Source organism: Lichenostomus cassidix, unplaced genomic scaffold (assembly GCF_008360975.1).
Source record: "Lichenostomus cassidix isolate B80296 unplaced genomic scaffold, HeHo_3.0 HiC_scaffold_38, whole genome shotgun sequence".
NCBI classification, from domain to species: domain Eukaryota; kingdom Metazoa; phylum Chordata; class Aves; order Passeriformes; family Meliphagidae; genus Lichenostomus; species Lichenostomus cassidix.
In genome coordinates, this window is record NW_028147440.1 from 1242565 (window position 1) to 1264307 (window position 21743).

Below are 21743 nucleotides of genomic sequence, written 5' to 3' on the forward strand. Positions count from 1 at the left end.
TTATTCTGTAGGTTTTCAATGTTTTTTGGGGTAAAAAAATGGGATTTTTGGGTTTTCCCATTATGCTATGGGGTTTCAATGTTTTTTGGGGTCAAAAAATGGCATTTTTGGGTTCTTCCCCCATTATCCTATAGGTTTTCAGTGGTTTTGGGGTCAGAAATTGGGATTTTTGGGTTCTTCCCCCATTATTCCATAGGGTTTGAGTGTTTTTGGGGTAAAAAATTGGGATTTTTGGGTTCTTCCCCCATTATTCTATAGGATTTCAATGTTTTTTGGGGTCAGAAAATGGGATTTTTTGATTCCTCTCCCATTATCCTATAGGGTTGAGTGGTTTTGAGGAGTTTAGTGGATTTTGGGGGAATTTTTGGGGGAGTTTTGGGGTGGTTTGGTGGATTTTTGGGGTGTTTGTGGACAGTTTGGCCATTTTGGGGTTGGAATTCGGAGGATTTTTGGAGGGACTCTGGATTTTGGGGAGTTTTGGGGTCACAGGTGGATTCAGGGAGTGGTTTTGGTGTATTTTTGGGGGAGTTTGGTGTATTTTTTTGGGATTTTGGGGTTTTTTGGGGGAGTTTGAGGGATTTTGGGGTCATAGGTGGATTTGGGGAGTGATTTTGGTGCATTTTATGGGGATTTTGGTGTATTTTATGGCAAATTTTGGGGTTTTTTGGGAGCATAAGTGGATTTGAGGAGTGGTTTTGGTGTATTTTTGGGGGATTTTGGGGTCATTGATGGATTTGAGGAGTGGTTTTGGTGTATTTTTTGGGGAGTTTGGATGTATTTTTTAAGGATTTTGGGAATTTTTGGGGTCATAGATGGATTTGGGGATTAATTTTGGTGTATTTTACGGGGATTTTGGGGTTTTTTTTGGGGCATAAGTGCATTTGGGGAGTGGTTTCAGTGTATTTTATGGGGATTTTGGGGGTTTTTGGGGTCACAGGTAGATTTGGGGAGAGTTTTTGGTGTATTTTTTGGGGAGTTTGGATGTATTTTTCGAGGATTTTGGGAAATTTTGGGGGCATAGATGGATTTGGGGGAGTGATTTTGGTGTATTTCATGGGGATTTTGGTGTATTTTGGTGGCACTGTTGGATTTGGGGTGGTTTTGGTGTATTTTATGGGGATTTTGGGGCCATAGGTGGATTTGGGGAGTGATTTTGGTGTATTTTATGGGGATTTTGGGGTTTTTTTGGGGCATTAGTGCATTTGGGGAGTGGTTTTGGTGCATTTTATGGGGAGTTTTAGTGGTTTTTTGGGGGATTTTGGGGTCACAGGTAGATTTGGGGAGTATTTTTGGTGCATTTTATGTGGATTTTGGTGTATTTTGTGGGGATTTTGGGTGCTTTTGGGAGCACAGTGGATTTGGGGAGAGTTTTTGGTGCATTTTATGGGGATTTTGGGGGTTTTTGGGGACATAGGCAGATTTGGGGATAGGTTTTGGTGCATTTTATGGGGATTTTAGGGGCACAGGTGGATTTAGGGGACAGTTTTGGTGTAGTTTGTGGGGATTTTGGGGGCAAAGGTGGATTTGGGGAGAGTTTTTGATGTATTTTACGGGGATTTTGTGTATTTCATGGGGAGTTTGAGGGAATTTGGGGTCATAGGTGGATCTGGGAAGTGGTTTTGGGTCATTGATGGATTTGGGGAGTGGTTTTGGTGTATTTTACAGGGATTTTGGGGTCATAGATGGATTTGGGGAGTGTTGTTGGTGCATTTTATGGGGATTTTGGGGGTACAGGTGGATTTGGGGTATTTTTGGTGTATTTTATGGGGATTTTTGGGTTCATAGGTGCATTTGGGGTGTTTTTGGTGCATTTTATGGGCATTTTTGGGGTCATAGGTGGATTTGGAGAGTGCTTTTGGGTCGTAAGTGGATTTGGGGAATGGTTTTGGCATATTTTATGGGGAGTTTGAGGGATTTTGGGTAATCGGTGGGTTTGGGGAGCGTTTTTGGTGTATTTTATGGGGGTTTTGGGGTCATTGATGGATTTGGGGACTGGTTTTGGTGTATTTTGTGGGGATTTTGGTGCATATTTTGTGGGGATTTTGAGGGTTTTAGGGGCACAGGTGGATTTGGGGAGTGATTTTCTTATATTTCACGGCGGTTTTGGCGTATTTTGGCGGCACTGATGGATTTGGGGAGCGCTTTTGTCATATTTTATGGGGACTTTTGGGGGCACAGGTGGATTTGGGGAGTGTTTTGGTGCATTTTATGGGGATTTTGGGGTCATAGGTGGATGTAGGGAGAGTTTTTGGTGTATTTTACGGGGATTTGGGGGTTTTTTGGTGGCATTAATGGACTTGGGGAGTGTTTTTGGTCTATTTTGTGGGGATTTTAGTTTATTTTATGGGGAGTTTTGGGGTTTTTGGGACCATAGATGGATTTGGGGAGAGTTTTTGGTGTAATTTATGGGGATTTTGGTGCATTTTGGGGGATTTGGGTTTTTTTTTGGGGGGCATTAATGGATCTGGGGATTAATTTTGTTATACTTCACGGCAATTTTGGCGTATTTTGGTGTCACTGACGGATTTGGGGACTGTTTTTAACCCATTTTACGGCAATTTCGTGACTTTTCACCACTCTCCCCCTAACCTCTCCCCACCCCACCCCACCACCAGTACGTCGCCTTCGCCTCGCTCTTCTTCATCCTCATCTCCATCACCACCTTCTGCCTGGAGACCCACGAGGCCTTCAACCGCGTCATCAACAAGACCGAGACGGTGACCACGGGCAACGAGACGGGCACCCAGGTGGCCGTGGAGGTGGAGACGGAGCCCTTCCTCACCTACGTGGAGGGGCTGTGCGTGGTGTGGTTCACCTTCGAGTTCCTCATGCGCGTCAGCTTCTGCCCGGACAAGCGCGACTTCATCAAGAGCAGCCTCAACATCATCGACTTCGTGGCCATCCTGCCCTTCTACCTCGAGGTGGGGCTGCGGGGATTGTCCTCCAAGGCGGCCAAGGACGTTCTGGGGTTCCTGCGCGTGGTGCGCTTCGTCAGGATCCTGCGCATCTTCAAGCTGACGCGGCACTTCGTGGGGCTGCGGGTGTTGGGCCACACGCTGCGCGCCAGCACCAACGAGTTCCTGCTGCTCGTCATCTTCCTCGCCCTCGGCGTCCTCATCTTCGCCACCATGATCTACTACGCCGAGCGCATCGGCGCCGACCCCGACGACGTCACCGGCAGCCGCCACACCTACTTCAAGAACATCCCCATCGGCTTCTGGTGGGCCGTGGTCACCATGACCACGCTGGGTTACGGCGACATGTACCCCATGACGTGGTCGGGCATGCTGGTGGGCGCGCTGTGCGCCCTGGCCGGGGTGCTGACCATCGCCATGCCCGTGCCGGTCATCGTCAACAACTTCGGCATGTACTACTCGCTGGCCATGGCCAAGCAGAAGTTGCCCAAGAAGAAGAACAAACACATCCCCAGGCCGCCCCAGCCCGGCTCGCCCGGCTACGGCTCGCCCGGTTCCAACGCCCCCGGCAGTCCCCGCGCCACCCGCCGGCCGCCCGCCTGTCCCCTGGCCCAGGAGGAGGTGGTGGAGATCAACCGCGCCGGTGAGCGGGAGCCCCGGGATTTTTGGGGGGTTTGGGGTGGATTTGGGGGGTTTAGAGGGGGTTTGGGTGAGTTTTGGAGGTGTTTCGGGTGGATTTGGTGGGGATTTGGTGGGCTTTGGGGTGGATTTGGTGGGTTTTTGGGGGGTTTGGGGTGGATTTGGTGGGTTTTGGTGGGTTTTGGGTGGATTTGGGGTGGATTTGGGATTTGGGGGATTTGGGGTGGTTTGGGGTGGATTTGGTGGGTTTTTGGGGGGTTTGGGGTGGATTTGGTGGGTTTTGGTGGGTTTTGGGTGGATTTGGGGGTGGGGTTGGGAGAGTTTAGGGTGTTTGGGGTGAGATTTGGGGAGTTTTGGGGTGGTTTTGAGGGTTTTGAGGGGTTTGGGGTGGATTTGGTGGGTTTTAGGGAGTTGGGAGAGTTTATAGGGCGTTTGGGTGAGTTTTGGGGTTTTTGGGGTGGATTTGGGGTTTTTTTTGAGGGCTTTGGGGTGGGTTTGGGACAGTTTGGGGGAGTTAGGAGAGTTTATAGGGAGTTTGGGTGAGTTTTGGAGGAGGTTGGGGTGGATTTGGTGGGTTTTTGGGGGGTTTGGGGTGGAGTTGGGAGAGTTTGGGGGAGTTTTGGAGGGGTTTGGGGTGGGTCTGAGGGGTTTGGAGGGGTTTGGGGTGGGTTTGGAGGATTTTAGGGGGTTTGGTACAGTTTGGAAGGGTTTTTGGGGCTGGGAGGGGTTTGGGGTGAGTTTTGGAGGGGTTTGGGTTCGGTTTGGTGGAGTTTGGAAGGGTTTTGGGGAGTTCAGGGGTTTGGGGTGGATTTTAGGGGTTTTGGGGGGTTTGGAGTGGTTTGGGGTGAATTCAGTGGATTTTAGGGGAGTTTGGGGTAGTTTTGGAAGGGTTTTTGGTGGGTTTGGGGGGTTTTTGGGGAGTTAGGAGAGTGTATAGGGAGTTCGGGTGAGTTTTGGAGAGGTTTGGGGTTTTTTTGGGGGGTTTGGGGTAGGTTTGGTGGAATTTGGAAGGGTTTTGGGGAGTTTTGGAGTGGTTTGGGGTGAATTCAGTGGATTTTAGGGGAGTTTTGGAGGGGTTTGGGGGAGTTTTGGCGTTTTTCTGGGGGTTAGGAGAGTTTATAGGGAGTTTGGGTGAGTTTTGGAGGGTTTGGGGTGGGGTTGGGGGGTTTTTGGGGAGTTTTGGAGTGGTTTGGGGTGAGTTCAGTGGATTTTAGGGGAGTTTGGGTGAGTTTTGGGGGAGTTTGGGGTGAATTCAGTGGATTTTAGGGGGGTTAGGAGAGTTTATAGGGGTTTTTGGGGAGTTTTGGTGGGTTTTAGGGGAGTTTGGAGGGGATTTGGGGTGAGTTTGGGGGTTTGAGGGTTAGAGAGTTTATAGGAATTGGTGAGTTTTGGAGGTGGGTGGATTTGGTGGATTTTAGGGAGTTTGGAGGGATTTGGAGTGAGTTTGGGGTTTTTTGTGGGTTTGGGACAGTTTGGGGGAGTTTTGGAGGTTTTGGGTTAAGTTTGGTGGATTAGAGTTTGGTGGGGTTTGGAGTGAGTTTGGGGGTTTTGTGGGTTTGGGGTGAATTCGGTGGATTTTAGGGGGGCTAGGAGAGTTTATAGGGTTTTTTGGGGAGTTTTGGGTGGGTTTGGGGTGGGTTTGGAGGGTTTTTGGTGGGTTTGGGACAGTTTGGGGGAGTTTTGGAGGGTTTTGGGGTAAGTTTGGTGGATTTTAGGGGAGTTTGGTGAGGGTTTGGGGTGGGTTTGGCGGGTTTTGGGTGGGTTTGGGGTGAATTCAGTGGATTTTAGGGGGGTTAGGAGAGTTTATAGGGTTTTGGGGAGTTTGGGAGGGTTTGGGGTGGGTTTGGAGGGTTTTTGGTGGGGTTGGGAGGGTTTGGGGGAGTTTTGGGGGCATTTGGGGGAGTTCAGAGGGGGTTTGGGGGAGTTTGGGGAATTTTGTGGGGCAATTTTGGGCTATTTTGGGAAGAGACTTTGGGGTATTTTGAGGGGAATTTGGGGAATTTCGTGGGGCAATTTTGGGATATTTTATGGGGAGAATTTGTGGTATTTTAAGGAGTGAATTTGGGGCATTTTGTGGGGCAAATTTCGGATATTTTGAGGAGTGAATTTGGGGTATTTTGTGGGGAGAGTTTGGGGAATTTTGTGGGGCAATTTTGGGATATTTTGGGAAGAGACTTTGGGGTATTTTTAGGGGAATTTGGGGTATTTTATGGGGCAAGTTTGGGGTATTTTTGGGGAGAATTTGGGGTATTTTAAGGAGTGAATTTGGGGAATTTTGTGGGGCCATTTTGGGGTATTTTTAGGGGAATTTGGGGAATTTTATGGGGAGAGTTTGGGGTATTTTTAGGGGAATTTGGGGAATTTTGTGGGGCAATTTTGGGATATTTTGAGGGGAATTTGGGGTATTTTTGGGAAGAGAGTTTGGGATATTTTGAGGAGTGAATTTGGGGTATTTTATGGGACAAGTTTGGGGTATTTTTAGGGGAATTTTGAGGGGAATTTGGGATATTTTCAGGAGTGAATTTGGGGTATTTTTGGGGCACATTTTGGGTGAAGTTTTCTGTACTTTGGGGTCACTTCGGGATATTTTTATGGGAATTTTACCGTATTTTTGTGGGATTTCACCCAATTTTAACGGAAAATTGGGATAATTTCGGGGGTCTCACCCCACCTGGGGGTCTCACCCATTTCCGGGTTTCCCCCAAAAACATTTTTAACCCTTTCCTGCCCGTTTTTAACCCTTTCCCGCCCATTTTTAAACCATTTTTAACTCTCTCCCGCCCATTTTTAACTCTCTCCCACCCATTTTTAACCCTTTCCTGCCCATTTTTAATGCTTTTCCCCATTTTTAACCCTTTCCCGCCCATTTTCACCCCATTCCCACCCATTTTTAACCCTTTCCCGCCCATTTTAAACCTTTCTAAACCCTTTCCCGCCTATTTTTAACCCTCTCCCTCCCATTTTTAACCCTTTCACCAATTTTTAACCCTTCCCCGCCCATTTTAACCCACTACCCTCCCATTGTTAAACCATTTTTAACCCTTTCCTGCCCATTTTTAACTCTCTCCCACCCATTTTTTACCCTTTCCCTCCCGTTTAAAACCCTTCCCCGCCCAATTTTAACCCTTTCCCACCAATTTTCAACCCTCTATTGCCCATTTTTAACCCTCTCCCACCCATTTTTACCCTTTCCTGCCCATTTTCAACTCTTCCCCACCCATTTTTAACCATTTCCCTCCCATTTTTTACCCTTGCCCGCCCATTTTTAACTCCTTCCTGCCCATTTTTAACTCTCTCCCGCCCATTTTTAACCCTTTCCTGCCCATTTAAAACCGTTTCCCGACCCATTTTTAACCCTTTCCCGCCCATTTTTAACCCACTCCCCTCCCATTTTTAACCATTTTTAACCCTTTCCTGCCCATTTAAAACCCTTTCCCGCCCATTTTCAACCCATTCCCACCCATTTTTAACCCTTCCCCGCCCATTTTAACCCACTACCCTCCCATTTTTAAACCATTTTTAACCCTTTCCTGCCCATTTTTAACTCTCTCCCACCCATTTTTAACCCTTTCCCTCCCATTTTAAACCCTTCCCCACCCGTTTAAAACCCTTCCCCGCCCAATTTTAACCCTTCCCCACCCATTTTAACCCGTACCTGCCCATTTTTAACCCTCTCCCATCCATTTTTAAACCCTTACCTGCCTATTTTAACCCTTCCCCCGCCCATTTTTAACCCTTTCCCGCCCGTTTTTAACCCTTCCTGCCCATTTTCAACCCTTTCCTGCCCATTTTTAACTCTTCCCCACCCATTTTTAACCATTTCCTGCCCATTTTTGACCCATTCTTGCCTGTTTTTAACCCTTTCCCACCAATTTTCAACCCTTTATGGCCCATTTTTAACTTTCCCACCCATTTTCAACCCTTTCCTCATTTTTAACCATTTCCCTCCCATTTTTGACCCTTGCCCGCCCATTTTTAACTCTTTCCTGCCCATTTTTAACCCTCTCCCTCCCACTTTTTACCATTTCCCACCAATTTTTAACCCTCTCCCGCCTGTTTTTAACCATTTCCCACCCATTTTTAACCCTTTCCTGCCCATCTTAAACCCTCTCCCACCCATTCTTAACCCTTTCCCACCCTTTTTTAACCCTTCCCCTCCCATTTTTTAACCCTTTCCCCATCTAAACCCTCTCTCGCCCATTTTTAACCCTTTCCTGCCCGTTTTAACCCTTCCCCACCCATTTTAACCCTCTCTCCGCCCGTTTTTAACCCTCTCCCTCCTGTTTTTAACCCTCTCCCGCCCAGAATCGCGGCCCAACGGCGAGGCCGGCCGCGCGGCGCTGGCTCAGGAGGACTGTCCCCCCATCGACCAGCCGATGTCACCCGAGGAGCGCGGGGGGACGGCGCCCTCGGCCGGGGGGGGCTCGGCCGGGGGGGGCAGGGAGCGCTGCGGCCGCGACAGAGCGTGCTTCCTGCTGGGGCCCGACTACGCGCCTCCCCCCGAGGGGCCGCTGCGCAAAGGTGGGTCTGGGGGACCCCAAAAACTGGGGGGTGACAGTGACTGACCATCCTGGGGTGACAATGACCTCCCTGGGGTGACAATGACCAACACACCCCCGAGGGGCCGCTGCGCAAAGGTGGGTCTGGGGGACCCCAAAAAACCGGGGGGGACACCCCAAAAACCTGGGCGGGACACCCCAAAAATCCTGGGGGGACAGTGACATCCCTTGGGGCGACAGTGACATCCTGGGGGTGACAGTGACTGACCACCCTGGGGTGACAATGACCAACACACCCCCGAGGGGCTGCTGCGCAAAGGTGGGTCTGGGGGATCCCAAAAACCTGGGGGGACACCCCAAAAATCTGGGGGGACAGTGACATTCTGGGGACAACCCAACAAACCACCCCACAGATCTCCCTGGGGTTACCCTGACATCCTGGGGGCGACAATGACCACCCCTGGGTTACAGTGACCACCCCTGGGTGACAATGGCTATCCCCCCTGGGGATGACAATGACCACCCTGGGGTGACAATGACTATCCCCCCTAGGGTTACCTCGACATCCTGGGGGTGACAATGACCACTCTGCGGTGACAGTGACTGACCACCCTGTGGTGACAATGACCACCCCGGGGTGACAATGACCTCCCCCAGGGGGTCACCCTGGATATCCTGGGGGTGACAATGACCACCCTGGGGGTGACAATGGCCTCCCTCTGGGGTGACAATGACCTCCCTGGGGTGACAATGGCCTCCCTCTGGGGTGACAATGACCTCCCTGGGGTGACAATGACCACCCTCTGGGGTCACCCTGATATCCTGGGGGTGACAATGACATCCCCCCTGGGGTGACAATGACTATCCCTGGAGTGACAATGACCACCCTGGGGTGACAGTGACCACCCTGGGGTTACCCTGATACCCTGGGGGTGACAATGACATCCCCCCTGGGGGTGACAATGACCACCTTGGGGTTACCCTGATATCCTGGGGGTGACAGTGACCACCCTGGGGTGACAGTGACCACCCTGGGGTGACAGTGACCACCCTGGGGTTACCCTGATGTGCTGGGGGTGACAATGACATCCCCCTGGGGTGACAATGACCACCCTGGGGTGACAGTGACCACCCGCAGGGGTACCCTGGATATCCTGGGGGTGACAGTGACCACCCTGGGGTGACAATGACCACCCTGGGGTGACAATGACTATCCCCCCTGGGGGTGACAGTGACCACCCCGGGGTGACAGTAACCACCCTGGGGTTACCCTGATGTCCTGGGGGTGACAGTGACTGACCACCCTGGGGTGACAATGACCACCCTGGGGTCACCCTCATGTCCTGGGGGGTGACAATGACGCCCCCCCACCCAACCCCCCCAAACCCCCCCCGTGTGTCCCCAACCTCCCCCCAAAGTCACCCCAAACCCCCCCAGATGTCCCCAACCCCTGTCCCTCCCATCCTGCATGTCCCTCCCAGTCCCTCCCTCACCCCAAACCGGTCACACTGGTGGCACTGGTGGCACTGGTGGCACTGGTGGCACTGGTGGCACTGGTGGCACGGGGGGGCGCAGCTTGCAGACCCCCCGGCGCTGGGGGGCTCTGGGTGCCTCTTGCACACGCGCGTGCAAGGGGTGGGGGCTGGCTGGGGGCTCGGCCCGTGCCGGGGGGGTCACTGTCACCAGAGAGGGTCACTGTCACCATAGAGATGTCCCCAGAGGTGTCCCCAGCCCCATAGAGGTGTCCCTGTCCCCATAGAGGTGTCCTTGTCCCCAGAGGTGTCCCTGTCCCCACAAGGGGGTCATCTGTCCCCATAGAGGGTCACTGTCACCATAGACGTGTCCCCAGAGGTGTCTCTGTCCCCAGAGGTGTCCCCAGAGGCTGTCCCTGTCCCCATAGAGGTGTCCCTGTCCCCCAAAGGGGGTCAGTGTCCCCAAAAGAGGGTCATCTGTCCCCATAGAGGGTCATCTGTCCCCATAGACCCCATAGAGGTGTCCCTAAAGAGGGTCACTGTCCCATGAAGGGTCCCTGTCCCCATAGGGATGTCCCTGTCCCCAGATGTGTCCCTAAAGAGTGTCGTTGTCCCCATAGAGGGTCCCTGTCCCCATAGAAGGTCTCTGTCCCCAAAAGGGGTCCCTGTCCCCATGGAGGTGTCCCCAGAGGTGTCCCCAGCCCCATAGAAGTGTCCCCATCCCCAGAGGTGTCCCTAAAGAGGGTCTCTGTCCCCAGAGGTGTCCCCAGAGGTGTCCCCAAGGTGTCCCCTGTCCCCGCAAGGGTGTCCCCAGCCCCATAGAAGTGTCCCCAGAGGTGTCCCCAGCCCCACAGAGATGTCCCCATAGAGGTGTCCCTGTCCCCACAGATGTCCCCAGAGGCTGTCCCTGTCACCACAAGGGTGTCCCTGTCCCCAGAGGTGTCCCCATGGAGATGTCCCTGTCCCCACAAGGCTGTCCCCATCCCCATAGAGATGTCCCCAGAGGTGTCCTCTGTCCCAATAGGTCTCCCCACAATGGTGTCCCTGTAGCCATCGATGTCCCCAGAGGTGTCCCCTGCCCCATAAAGATGTCCCCAAGGTGTCCCCGCCCCGGGGTGACCCCAGTGGTGTCCCCTGTCCCCATAGAGGTGTCCCCAAGATGTCCCCTGTCCCCAGAGGTGTCCCCAGAGATGTCCCCAGAGGTGTCCCCTGTCCCCACAAGGCTGTCCCCTGTCCCCACAGGTGTCCCCAGCCCCATAGAAGTGTCCCCAGAGATGTCCCCAGAGGTGTCCCCTGCCCCATAAAGATGTCCCCAAGATGTCCCCAAGATGTCCCCGCCCCGGGGTGACCCCAGAGGGTGTCCCCTGCCCCATAAAGATGTCCCGAAGGTGTCCCCAAGATGTCCCCAAGGTGTCCCCGCCCCGGGGTGACCCCTGCCCTCTCCCCTTCTGTCCCCAGCGCTCGTCACCGCCTGAGACCCCCGATGGCGCCGCAGGTCAGCCGGCAGGGGGCGCCCTCGCCCTGACCACGCCCCCTGCCCCAAACCCCGCCCACCGGCTCTGGCCACGCCCACTCCGCACCGCTGCGCATGCGCAATGCCCTCGCTGCTTCCCCGGGGGGGTTGGGGAGGGGGCGACACGGGGGAGCCCAAAAAACGGCTGGGAAACCCCAAAAAACGGCTGGGAAACCCCAAAAAACGGCTGGGAAACCCAAAAAAATCCCCAAAAAACAGCTGGGAAACCACAAAAAATGGCTGGGAAACCCCCAAAAAATCCCCAAAAACAGCTGGGAAACCCCAAAAATAGCTGAGAAACCCCAAAAACGGCTGGGAAACCCCCAAAAAATCCCTAAAAACAGCTGGGAAACCCCAAATAACAGCTGGGAATCCCAAAAAACTAGATGGGAAATCCCAAAAACAGCTGAGAACCCCAAAAAACGGCTGGAAACCCCCAAAAATAGCTGGGAAACCCCAAAAAACGGCTGGGAAACCCCAAAAAATCCCCAGAAACAGCTGGGAAACCCCAAAAACCAGCTGGAAACCCCAAAAAATAGCTGGGAAACCCCAAAAAATAGATGGGAAACCCCAAAAAACAGCTGGAAACCCCCAAAAATAGATGGGAATCCCTAAAAAACAGATGGGAAACCCCAAAAAACAGCTGGAAACCCCCAAAACCAGCTGAGAAACCCCAAAAAACCAGATGGGAAACCCAAAAAAAATAGCTGGGAACCCCAAAAAAACAGCTGGGAACCCCAAAAAAACAGCTGGGAAACCCCAAATAATCCCCAAAAACGGCTGGGAAATCCCCAAAACAGCTGGAAACCCCAAAAAACGGCTGGGAAACCCCAAAAATAGCTGGGAATGCCCAAAAAACAGCTGGAAACCCCAAAAAATCCCCAAAACCAGCTGGGAATGCCAAAAATAGCTGGGAAACCCTAAAAAACAGCTGGGAATGTCCCAAAAACAGCTGGATATACCCAAAACCAGCTGGAAACACAAAAACAGCTGGAAACACCAAAAACCAGCTGGGAATCCCAAAAAAACCAGCTGGGAAACCCCAAAAAATAGCTGGGAATGTCCCAAAACAGATGGGAAACCCCAAAAAATCCCAAAAAAACAGCTGGAAAGCCCCAAAACTGCTGGGAAACCCAAAAAAATCCCCAAAAAACAGCTGGAAACACCCAAAACCGGCTGGGAATGTCCCCAGAAAACCAGCTGGAAACCCCAGAAACAGCTGGAAAAACACAAAAATAGATGAGAAAGCCCAAAAAACAGCTGGAAATCCCAAAAAACAGATGGGAATCCCCCCCAAAAAAAAGCTGGGAAATCCCAAAAACGGCTGGGAAACCCCAGAAATAGCTGGAAACCCCAAAAAACAGCTGGAAACACACAAAACCAGCTGGGAATGTCCCAAAAACGGCTGGGAAACCCCAAAAAAATCCCCAAAAAATAGGTGGGAATCCCAAAAAACAGCTGGAAACACCCCAAAAACGGCTGGAAACACCCAAATTTTTGGGGATCCCAAAATTTTTGTGGGGGGGTTCCCAAATTTTTGGGGAGGTGTCCAAATTTTGGGGAGGGGTCCCCCAAATCCCTGGAGGGTCCAATTGGGTTTCCCAGTTTTTGGGGTGTCCCAAATTTTTTGGGGGACTGTCACCAAATCCCAAATTTTTGGACCCCACCCACCCAAACCCCCAAAGGGGGTGGGGGTGTTCCTGTCACATTTTGGGTTTTGGGGTCCCACCAGGGGGAAATGGGTCTGGGGGAGATTTTTGGGGTTCATCGGGGATTTTGGGGTCACAAAGGGGGATTTTGGGGTGAAAAAGCAATTTTTGGGGTCACAAAGGGGATTTTTGGGATCACAACGGGATTTTTGGGGTCATGAGGGGATTTTGGGGTCACAAAGGGGTTTTTGGGTCTGGGGGGATTTTTGGTATCCCGAGGGGGATTTTTGGGGTCTGGAGGGAATTTTTGGGGTTCACCGAGGGGATTTTGGGTTCACAAAGGGGATTTTTGGTGTCCCAAGGGGGTTTTTGGGGTCCCGAGGGGATTTTTTGGGTTCACAAAGGGGATTTTGGGGTCTGGGGGGATTTTAGGGTCCCGAGGGGGTTTTTGGGGTCTGGGATTTTTGGACCTTGTGGGGGTTTGGTCACAAAGGGGATTTTAGGGATTTTTGGGGTCTGGGGGGATTTTTCGGGTCACAAATGGGATTTTGGGGTCTGGGGGGATTTTTGGGGTCACAGGATGGTTTCTAGGGTCCCGGGGGCGGGGTTTGGGGTCCTGAGGGCGTTTTTGGGGTCACAAAGGGGATTTTAGGGATTTTTAGGGGGTCTGGGGGGATTTTTGGTGTCCCGAGGGGATTTTAGGGATTTTGGGGGTCCCGAGGGGTATTTTAGGGTCCCGAGGGGGTATTTTGGGGTCACAGTGGGATTTTTGGTGTCCCGAGGGGATTTTTATGGTCTGAGGGCATTTTTAGGGTCCCTGGGGGTATTTTTGGGGTCCCGAGGGGGTATTTTTGGGATCACAATGGGATTTTTGGGGTCTGGGGGGTTTTTAGGGTCCCGAGGGGGTTTTTGGTGTCACAAAGGGGATTTTAGGGATTTTTGGGGTCACAAAGGGGATTTTGGGGTCTGGGGGTATTTTCGGGTCCCTGGGGGTATTTTTAGGTTCCCTGGGGGTATTTTAGGGTCCCGAGGGGTATTTTTAGGGTCCCTGGGGGTATTTTAGGGTCCCTGGGGGTATTTTAGGGTCCCGAGGGGTATTTTTGGGGTCCCTGGGGGTATATTTGGCGTCCCTGGGGGTATTTTAGGGTGCCGAGGGGTATTTTTAGGTTCCCTGGGGGTATTTTAGGATCCCTGGGGGTATTTTCGGGTCCCAAGGGGTATTTTTAGGGTCCTTGGAGGCATTTTTAGTGTCCCGAGGCCCATCCCGGGTCTCTAACTCCCCCCTCCCCTCTCTCTCTCCCCCCAAAGGCTACGAGAAGTCGCGGAGCCTCAACAGCATCACGGGGGTCCGCGTCGCCCCCGCCGCCCCCCCCTTCGGCTCGCCCAGCCCCCCGCGGCGGCCTCGCTCCCCCATCCCCTCCATCCTCTGAGCGGGGGAGGGGCGAGCCCCCCTCCCCCACCCCAGAAATGGGGGATTTGGGGCAGAAAATGGGGGGAAAAATGGGGGAAATCTCACAATTTGGGCAATGGGGGGAGGGGCGGTGGGGGGGGTGGCTTTGGGGACACCCCACCCCCCCCCAGGGGACAGGAGCCCCCCGAAAACTGTGACAGGGGGTGGCAGGGTGGGGGGCTCAGCCCCTCCCCCGCCGTCACCCCAAAGGCTGCACTGCACTTTCTGGACCCGGGTGTCCCCCTCCCCCTCCCCCACCCCGCTCTGGGGGGGGGGTTGGGGGTGTCCCCTGTTGTCCCCAACCCTGTCTGTCTGTCTGTCTGTCTGTCCCCTCCCCCCCCCCCCGCCCGCCATGATCACTCAGGACTTGGGGAGCCCCTCCCCCCCTCCCGGATAATGTCACCTCTCCTCGTGTCCCCAAACCCGCTCTGTGTCCCCCTGTCGCCCCTCCCCCACCCCGTGTGTGTCCCCAGTGTCCCCTCAGTGTCCCCTCTGTCCCCCCCGGGCTCCCCACACCCCCCGAGCAATAACTGGAGCCGCCGGACTCGCCGAGGAGAGGTAGGGCCGGCCTGCTGTCCCCAGAATGTCCCCAGAATGTCCCCTGTGGTGGGAGTGGCACCCCGGAATGGGGGGAGGGGACACGGAATTTGGGGGGGGAAACGGCCCTGCTGCGAGGCCAGGCTGCGTTTCCATGGTAACTGGACTAGGCCAGGTACTACTGCTAGGCCAGGCTGCGTTTCCATGGTTACAGGACTAGGCCTGAGTCCTTACTGCGAGGCCAGGCTGCGTTTCTGTGGTAACGGGACTAGGCCAGGCACTACTGCTAAGCCAGGCTGGTTTTCCATGGTAACCAGACTAGGCCGGGCTGGGTTTCCAGGGTAACAAGTACAGGCCTGTGTCCTCACTGCAAAATCAGGCTGTGTTTCCATGGTAACGGGACTAGGCCAGGCTGCGTTTCCATGGTAACAGGTATAGGCCTGTGTCCTCACTGCAAAATCAGGCTGTGTTTCCATGGTAACGAGACTAGGCCAGGCCCTACTGTGAGGCCAGGCTGGGTTTCCACGGTAACGAGACTAGGCCTGAGCTCTATTGCATGATCAGGCTTTGTTTCCATGGTAACAGGACTAGGCCTGAGTTGTCATGGGAATCTCAGGCTGCGTTTCCATGGTAACTGGACTGGGCCTGAGTGCTCTGCAAGGCCTGGCTGGGTTTCCACGGTAACAGGCCTGTGTCCTCACTGCAAAATCAGGCTGTGTTTCCATGGTAACAGGACTAGGCCTCACTGCAAAATCAGGCTGCGTTTCCATGGTAACTGGACTAGGCCTGAGTCCTTACTGTGAGGCCAGGCTGTTTCCATGGTAACAGGACTAGGCCTCAGCCCTCCCTGCACGATCAGGTTGTATTTCCACGGTAAGAAATGCAAATAGGCTGGGAATAGGAGTAGGCTGAGGACAGGCTGCGTTTCCATGGTAACTGGAGCAGGCCTGAGCTCTCACTGTGAGGCCAGGCTGTGTTTCCATGGTAACTGGAGCAGGCCTGGCATTACTGGAAAGCCAGGCTGCCGTTTCCAAGGTAATGGGACTAGGCCTGAGCGCTCACTGTGAGACCAGGCTGTGTTTCCATGGCAACAGGACTAGGCCAGGCCCTACTGCGACGCCAGGCTGGGTTTCCATGGAAACACAACTAGGCCTGAGTCCTTACTTTGACTTCAGGCTGCGTTTCCATGGCAACAGGACCAGGCCTGAGCCCTCACCGCGAGGCCAGGCTGCGTTTCCATGGCAATGGGGCTAGGCCTGAGCCCTTACTTTGAGCTCAGGCTGTGTTTCCACGGTAACTGGACTAGGCCAGGCTGCATTTCCATGGCAACGGGACTAGGCCAGGCTGTGTTTCCATGGTAACAGGACTAGGCCTGGCATTACTGGAAAGCCAGGCTGTGTTTCCATGGTAACAGGACCAAGCCTGAGCCCTCACCGCGAGGCCAGGCTGCGTTTCCATGGCAATGGGGCTAGGCCTGAGTCTTTACTTTGAGCTCAGGCTGTGTTTCTACGGTAACTGGACTAGGCCTGGGCTCTCCCTTTGACCTCAGGCTGCGTTTCCATGGTAACTGGAGCAGGCCTGTCGTCACTGAAAAGCCAGGCTGCGTTTCCATAGCAACGGGACTAGGCCAGGTTGTGTTTCCATGGCAACAGGACTAGGCCTGAGCTCTACAGCAGGATCAGGCTTTGTTTCCATGGTAACGGGACTAGGCCTGAGTCCTTACTTTGACCTCAGGCTGCGTTTCCATGGTAACTGGACTAGGCCTGAGCTCTCCCTTTGACCTCAGGCTGTGTTTCCATGGCAACAGGACCAGGCCTGAGCCCTCACCGCGAGGCCAGGCTGCGTTTCCATGGCAACGGCACTAGGCCAGCTCCCCCAAAAACAGGCCCCGCCCCCTTTGGGGGGGGCCGGGACCCCCCCAACCCCGCCCCCCCCACCCGGGGGGGCTCCCTGGGGGGTGTGGCAGTTTGGGGGCGGGGCCAGGCTGGGCGCCCCGCCCCCCGACCAGCATGTCTGCATGTCCGACCCGCCGGTATTTATCGTTATATGCAAAAAACAAACCCCAAAAACCCCAAAACCCCCAATTCACCCCAAACCTCCCTCCCCACCCCCATCCCCTCCCCCACCCCCTCCCCGGCGCGGCGGGAGCCTTATGCAAATGACTCCTATGCAAATGAGATGCTAATGAGGACTAACTTGCTCCCCCGCCCCTCCCCCCCCGGTTCGCTGCATGTTCGGGGGGTTTCCTCCCCCTCCTGCTTTTTGGGGGGAGGGGCGGCCCGCCCCTCCCCCCCGGGCTGCGCTGTAACAAGCTCCTCCCCCCTTTCCCCCTTAATGACTTATTTATTAACACCTCATGAATATTCATGACCCCCTCCCCTCCCCCACCCTGGGCTCGGTGCAATCGCCCCTCCCCCCCTCGCTCCGGGGTTGGTTTTTTTTTTTTGGGGGGGTGGGGGAGGGGCGCCCCCCCGTTTTGGGGGGGGTCTGACTCAGGAAGGGGGGGGAGGGGCTGTGCCAAACTTGGGGGGGCTCCCCGGGGGTGGGGGAGGGGCGGGGGGCCCCGCGGGGGGGTGGGTGGGGGAGGGGCTGGGGGGGAGGGGCGCAGAGCTATTTTTTCACGCGGGGAAGTTGATCGGCCGCGAAATAAAGAGTTAAACAAACATGGCGGAGAGTGGCTGGAGGGGGAGGGGGCCAGGGTCACACCTGAGTGTCACCTGATGTCACCAAATGTCCTCAGTGTCCCACCTGGGTGTCACCAGATGTCCCCAGTGTCTCACCAGGTGTCACCCCATGTCCCCAGATGTCCCCAGTGTCCCACCAGAGTGTCACCCGATGTCACCAGTGTCCCACCCGGGTGTCACCTGATGTCCCCAGTGTCCCCCCTCCGGGTGTCACCCCATGTCCCCAACCCCCCCAGTGCCACCCGAGGTCACAGCTGGAGCAGGAATAGAAAAGCTTTTTATTCTGAAGGCGCTGGAGCTGGGAGGGACAGGAGGTGACAGGGACATTGGGGGTGACAGGGACACAGGAGGGGACAGGGACTTCAGGGTGACAAGGACATTGGGGTTACAGGGACATTGGGGGTGACAAGGGGAATGACAGGGCCCTGGGGTGACAGGGACATGATGGGGTGACAAGGGGGTGACAGGGATATTGGGGGGTGACAGGGACTTGGGAGGGGACAGGGGGTGACAAGGGGGCAAGGGGTGACAAGGACATTGAGGGTGATAGGGACATGGTGGGGACACAGGGACATGGGGAGGGGACAGGGCCTTAGGGACTGACGGGGACATTGGGAGTGACAAGGGACAGTGTCAGGGTGACAAGGGACATGGGGAGGGGACAGGGTGACAAGGGGGTGACAGGGACATTGGGGTGACAGGGACACATGGGGACAGGAGGCTGATGGGGACAAAGGAGGTGACAAAGGGATGGGGCACAGGGACACGGGGGTGACAAGGAACAGGGTCAGGGTGACAGGAGGGGACACAGGGGATGACAAGGGACAGGGTCAGGGTGACAAGTGGTGACAAGGGACAGGGTCAGGGTGACAGGGAGGTGACAGGGGACAAGGTTAAGGTGACAAGGGACAGGGTTAGGGTGACAAAGGGCAGGTTTGGGGTGATGGGGAGGTGACAAGGGACACGGGGAGACAAGGGACAGTGTCAGGATGACAAGGGACAGGGTCAGGGTGACAGGAGGGGACACAGGGGGTGACAGGGGACAGGCTTGGGGTGACGGGGTGGCAGGAGGGGACACAGGGATCACAGTCGCGGTGTGGCGGTGTCACGGTGCCGCGGTGTCACCGTCACTCACAGTTTCGTCTCCCCCCTCCCCCCGTTAATTAGTTAGTTAATTAATTAATTAATTAAAAAGTCAGCAGCAGCGCGGGGTGGGGGAGGGGCAGCCACCCCCCGGGGGACTTGGGGACAGCGGATGGTGCCAGCCCATCCCCCACGGGGACAGCGGTGTCACCGGCCGGGGGGAGGGGACGCCGAGGTGTCCCCCGGGGGCTGGGGGAGGGGTCACAGTGTCACCCTCGGGGTGTCACCCTCGGGGTGTCACCTCCGTGGCGGTGGGGTCACCCGCGGGGTCACCTGCAGGGCTGCGATGTCACCCGCGGGGGTGTCACCCCTGGGGACAGGCGGTGGTGTCACCCGCGGGGTCACAGTGCCACCTGCGGGGACGTGGTGTCACCCGCAGGGATGTGGGGTCACCTGTGGGGTCACAGTGTCACCCACAGGGACATGGGGTCACCTTAAGGGTCACAGTGTCACCTGCAGGGTCACAGTGTCACCCACAGGGACGCGGGGTCACTCATGGGGACAGGCGTTGATGTCACCTGTGGGATCACAGGGTCACCTGCAGGGTCACAGTGTCACCTACGGGGTCACAGTGTCACCTTAAGGGTCACAGTGTCACCTGCAGGGACATGGGGTCACCCACGGGGTCACAGTGTCACCCACGGGGTCACAGTGTCACCTTAAGGGTCACAGTGTCACCTGCAGGGACATGGGGTCACCTTAAGGGTCACAGTGTCACCTGCAGAGTCACAGTGTCACCCACAGGGACGCAGGGTCACTCATGGGGACAGGCGTTGATGTCACCTGCGGGGTCAGTGTCACCCACGGGGTCACAGTGTCACCTGCGGGGTCACAGTGTCACCCGTGGGGTCACAGTGTCACCTGTGGGGTCACAGGGTCACCCACAGGGTCACAGTGTCACCCACGGGGACATGGGGTCACCTTAAGGGTCACAGTGTCACCTGCAGGGTCACAGGGTCACCCACAGGGACATGGTGTCACCCATGGGGACAGGCGGTGGTGTCACCCACAGTGTCACCTAAAGGGTCACAGGGTCACCCACAGGGTCACAGTGTCACCTGCAGGGACATGGTGTCCCTCACAGTAACATGGTGTCACCCCTGGGGACAGGCGTTGGTGTCACCCACAGGGTCACAGTGTCACCCACAGCAATGTGGTGTCACCCTCAGGGTCACAGTGTCACCCTCAGGGACATGGTGTCACTCATGGGGACAGGCGTTGGTGTCACCCACAGGGTCACAGTGTCACCACGGGGTCACAGTGTCACCCTCAGGGACACCCAGATTTGTCCCCTGGGGCTGTGTTGGTGGCCGTGGTGTCACCCTTGGGGACAGGGTGACACGGATGGTCTCCATGGTGGCACTTTGGGGACAAAACGTGTCCTCGGTGGGATCTGTCCTTGTCCTCGCTGGTGACACTGTGGGTGACACTGTCCTCATCCTTGTCACCATGAGTGTCACCTCAGGTGCCACCGAGCTGTCCTTGTCCTCGCTGGTGTCACCTCACTGGCCATGGTGACCTGTCTGTGTCACTGTCCTTGTCACAAGTGCCACACCTCCTTGTCCTTGCTGGTGTCACCGTGGGTGCCTCAGGGACATGTCCTTGTCCTCGCTGTCACCGTGACTGTCACCGTGACCTGGCCTTGTCCTCGCCGGTGTCACCCAGGTGACATCATCCTCCTCAGTGTCACTGCAGGGGCCACGGGGACCTCTGTGTGTCCTCCTTGTCACCTTGAGTGCCACAAGGTGTCCTTGTCCTTGTCACCATGGGTGCCACATGGACCTGTCCTTGCCCAGCTGCCATCGCAGGTGCCACCTGTCCTTGTCCTTGCTGGTGTCACCCAGGTGACATCATCCTCCTCGGTGTCACTGCAGGGGCCATGGGGACCTCTGTGTGTCCTTGTCACCATGAGTGTCACAAGGTGTCCTTGTCCTTGTCACCGTGGGTGCCACAAGGACTTCTCCATGTCCTTATCTGTGTCACCATGAGTGCCACAGGGACCTGTCCTTGTCACTGTTGTCACATCAGGTGCCACCCACCTGTCCTTGCCCAGCTGGCCATCGCAGGTGTCACCTGTCCTTGTCTTTGCTGTCCTTGTCTGTGTCACCCAGGTGACATCATCCTCCTTGGTGTCACCACAGGGACCCCTCTGTGTCCTTGTCCTTGTCACCATGAGTGCCACAAGGACTTCTCCATGTCCTTGTCCTTGTCACCATGAGTGCCACATGGACCTCTCTGTGTCCTGCTTGTCACCATGGGTGCCACGAGGTGTCCTTGTCCTTGTCGCCGTGAGTGCCACAAGGACTTCTCCATGTCCTTATCCGTGTCACCGTGAGTGCCACAGGGACCTGTCCTTGTCACTGTTGTCACATCAGGTGCCACCCACCTGTCCTTGCCCAGCTGGCCATCGCTGTCCTCGCCAGTGTGACCCAGGTGACATCATCCTCCTCGGTGTCACCACAGGGACCTCTCTGTGTCATCGTCCTTGTCACCATGAGTGCCACAGGGACCTGTGTCCTTGTCACCATGGGTGCCACGAGGTGTCCTTGTCCTTGTCACCGTGAGTGCCACATGGACCTGTGTCCTTGTCTTTGTCACTGTTGTCACATCAGGTGCCACCCACCTGTCCTTGCCCAGCTGGCCATCGCAGGTGCCACCTGTCCTTGTCCTTGCTGTCCTCGCCAGTGTCACCCAGGTGACATCATCCTCCTCAGTGTCACCACAGGGACCCCTCTGTGTCCTTGTCCTTGTCACCATGGGTGCCACAGGGACCTCTCCATGTCCTTGTCCTTGTCACCATGAGTGCCGCATTGACCTGTCCTTGTCACTGGTGTCACATCAGGTGCCACCTGTCCTTGTCCTTGCCGGTGTCCCCTCACGAGCCGTGGTGTCTCCTCTGTGTCATTGCTGTCACCGCGTCTGGTGTCCCCAGGGCATGTCCAGGGTGTCCCAGGGGTGTCTGGGATGTCCCCAGGGTGTCCCCGCAGTGTCCCCAGGGTGTGCAGGGTGTCCCCAGGGGTGTCCCCACAGTGTCTGGGATGTCCCCAGGGTGTCCCCAGGGGTGTCCAGGGTGTCCCCACCAACCACCCAACACCCAACCCCACCCCCCCACCCACCCCACCCACCCACCCCCCCCCAACCCCCCCACCCCACCCCCCCACCCCACCCCAACACCCCACCACCCCAGGGATGTCTGGGATGTCCCCGCGGTGTCCCCAGGGTGTTCCTGCACTGTCCCCAGG

The 21743-nt window shown here is 55.5% G+C and overlaps 1 protein-coding gene and 5 long non-coding RNA genes across 9 annotated transcripts in view; 5 read left to right on the forward strand and 1 right to left on the reverse strand.

Annotated features, from left to right (window-relative positions):
- Positions 1–16750, forward strand: part of LOC146422925 (uncharacterized) — a 24748-nt gene extending 7998 nt beyond the window's left edge. For all 4 annotated transcript variants that reach the window (XR_014847818.1, XR_014847820.1, XR_014847819.1 and 1 more), the window contains exon 3: positions 14850–16750. This is a non-coding gene — a long non-coding RNA (uncharacterized LOC146422925). The remainder of the gene's footprint in view (positions 1–14849) is intronic.
- LOC146422928 (uncharacterized) overlaps positions 1–21725 on the reverse strand; it is a 25124-nt gene extending 3399 nt beyond the window's left edge. The window contains exons 1-3 of the long non-coding RNA XR_014847817.1: positions 21676–21725; positions 21159–21420; positions 20503–20887 (exon numbers count right to left, since the gene is read on the reverse strand). This is a non-coding gene — a long non-coding RNA (uncharacterized LOC146422928). The remainder of the gene's footprint in view (positions 1–20502; positions 20888–21158; positions 21421–21675) is intronic.
- On the forward strand, positions 2601–14159 carry LOC146422930 (voltage-gated potassium channel KCNC3-like; the record flags this gene model as incomplete). Its single annotated transcript, XM_085045380.1, has 3 exons — positions 2601–3558; positions 7860–8075; positions 13996–14159. Coding segments are annotated over 3 exons (1296 nt in total), but the record flags the coding sequence as incomplete, so codon positions are not given.
- On the forward strand, positions 10483–10778 carry LOC146422931 (uncharacterized). The gene is made up of 3 exons (XR_014847788.1): positions 10483–10530; positions 10594–10640; positions 10714–10778. It is a non-coding gene; the product is annotated as an uncharacterized LOC146422931 (long non-coding RNA).
- Positions 18121–18525, forward strand: LOC146422932 (uncharacterized). The gene is made up of 3 exons (XR_014847825.1): positions 18121–18193; positions 18257–18291; positions 18405–18525. It is a non-coding gene; the product is annotated as an uncharacterized LOC146422932 (long non-coding RNA).
- On the forward strand, positions 20315–21304 carry LOC146422933 (uncharacterized). Its single transcript, XR_014847822.1, has 3 exons — positions 20315–20394; positions 21042–21065; positions 21227–21304. It is a non-coding gene; the product is annotated as an uncharacterized LOC146422933 (long non-coding RNA).
- Positions 21726–21743: the final 18 nt, after the last annotated feature.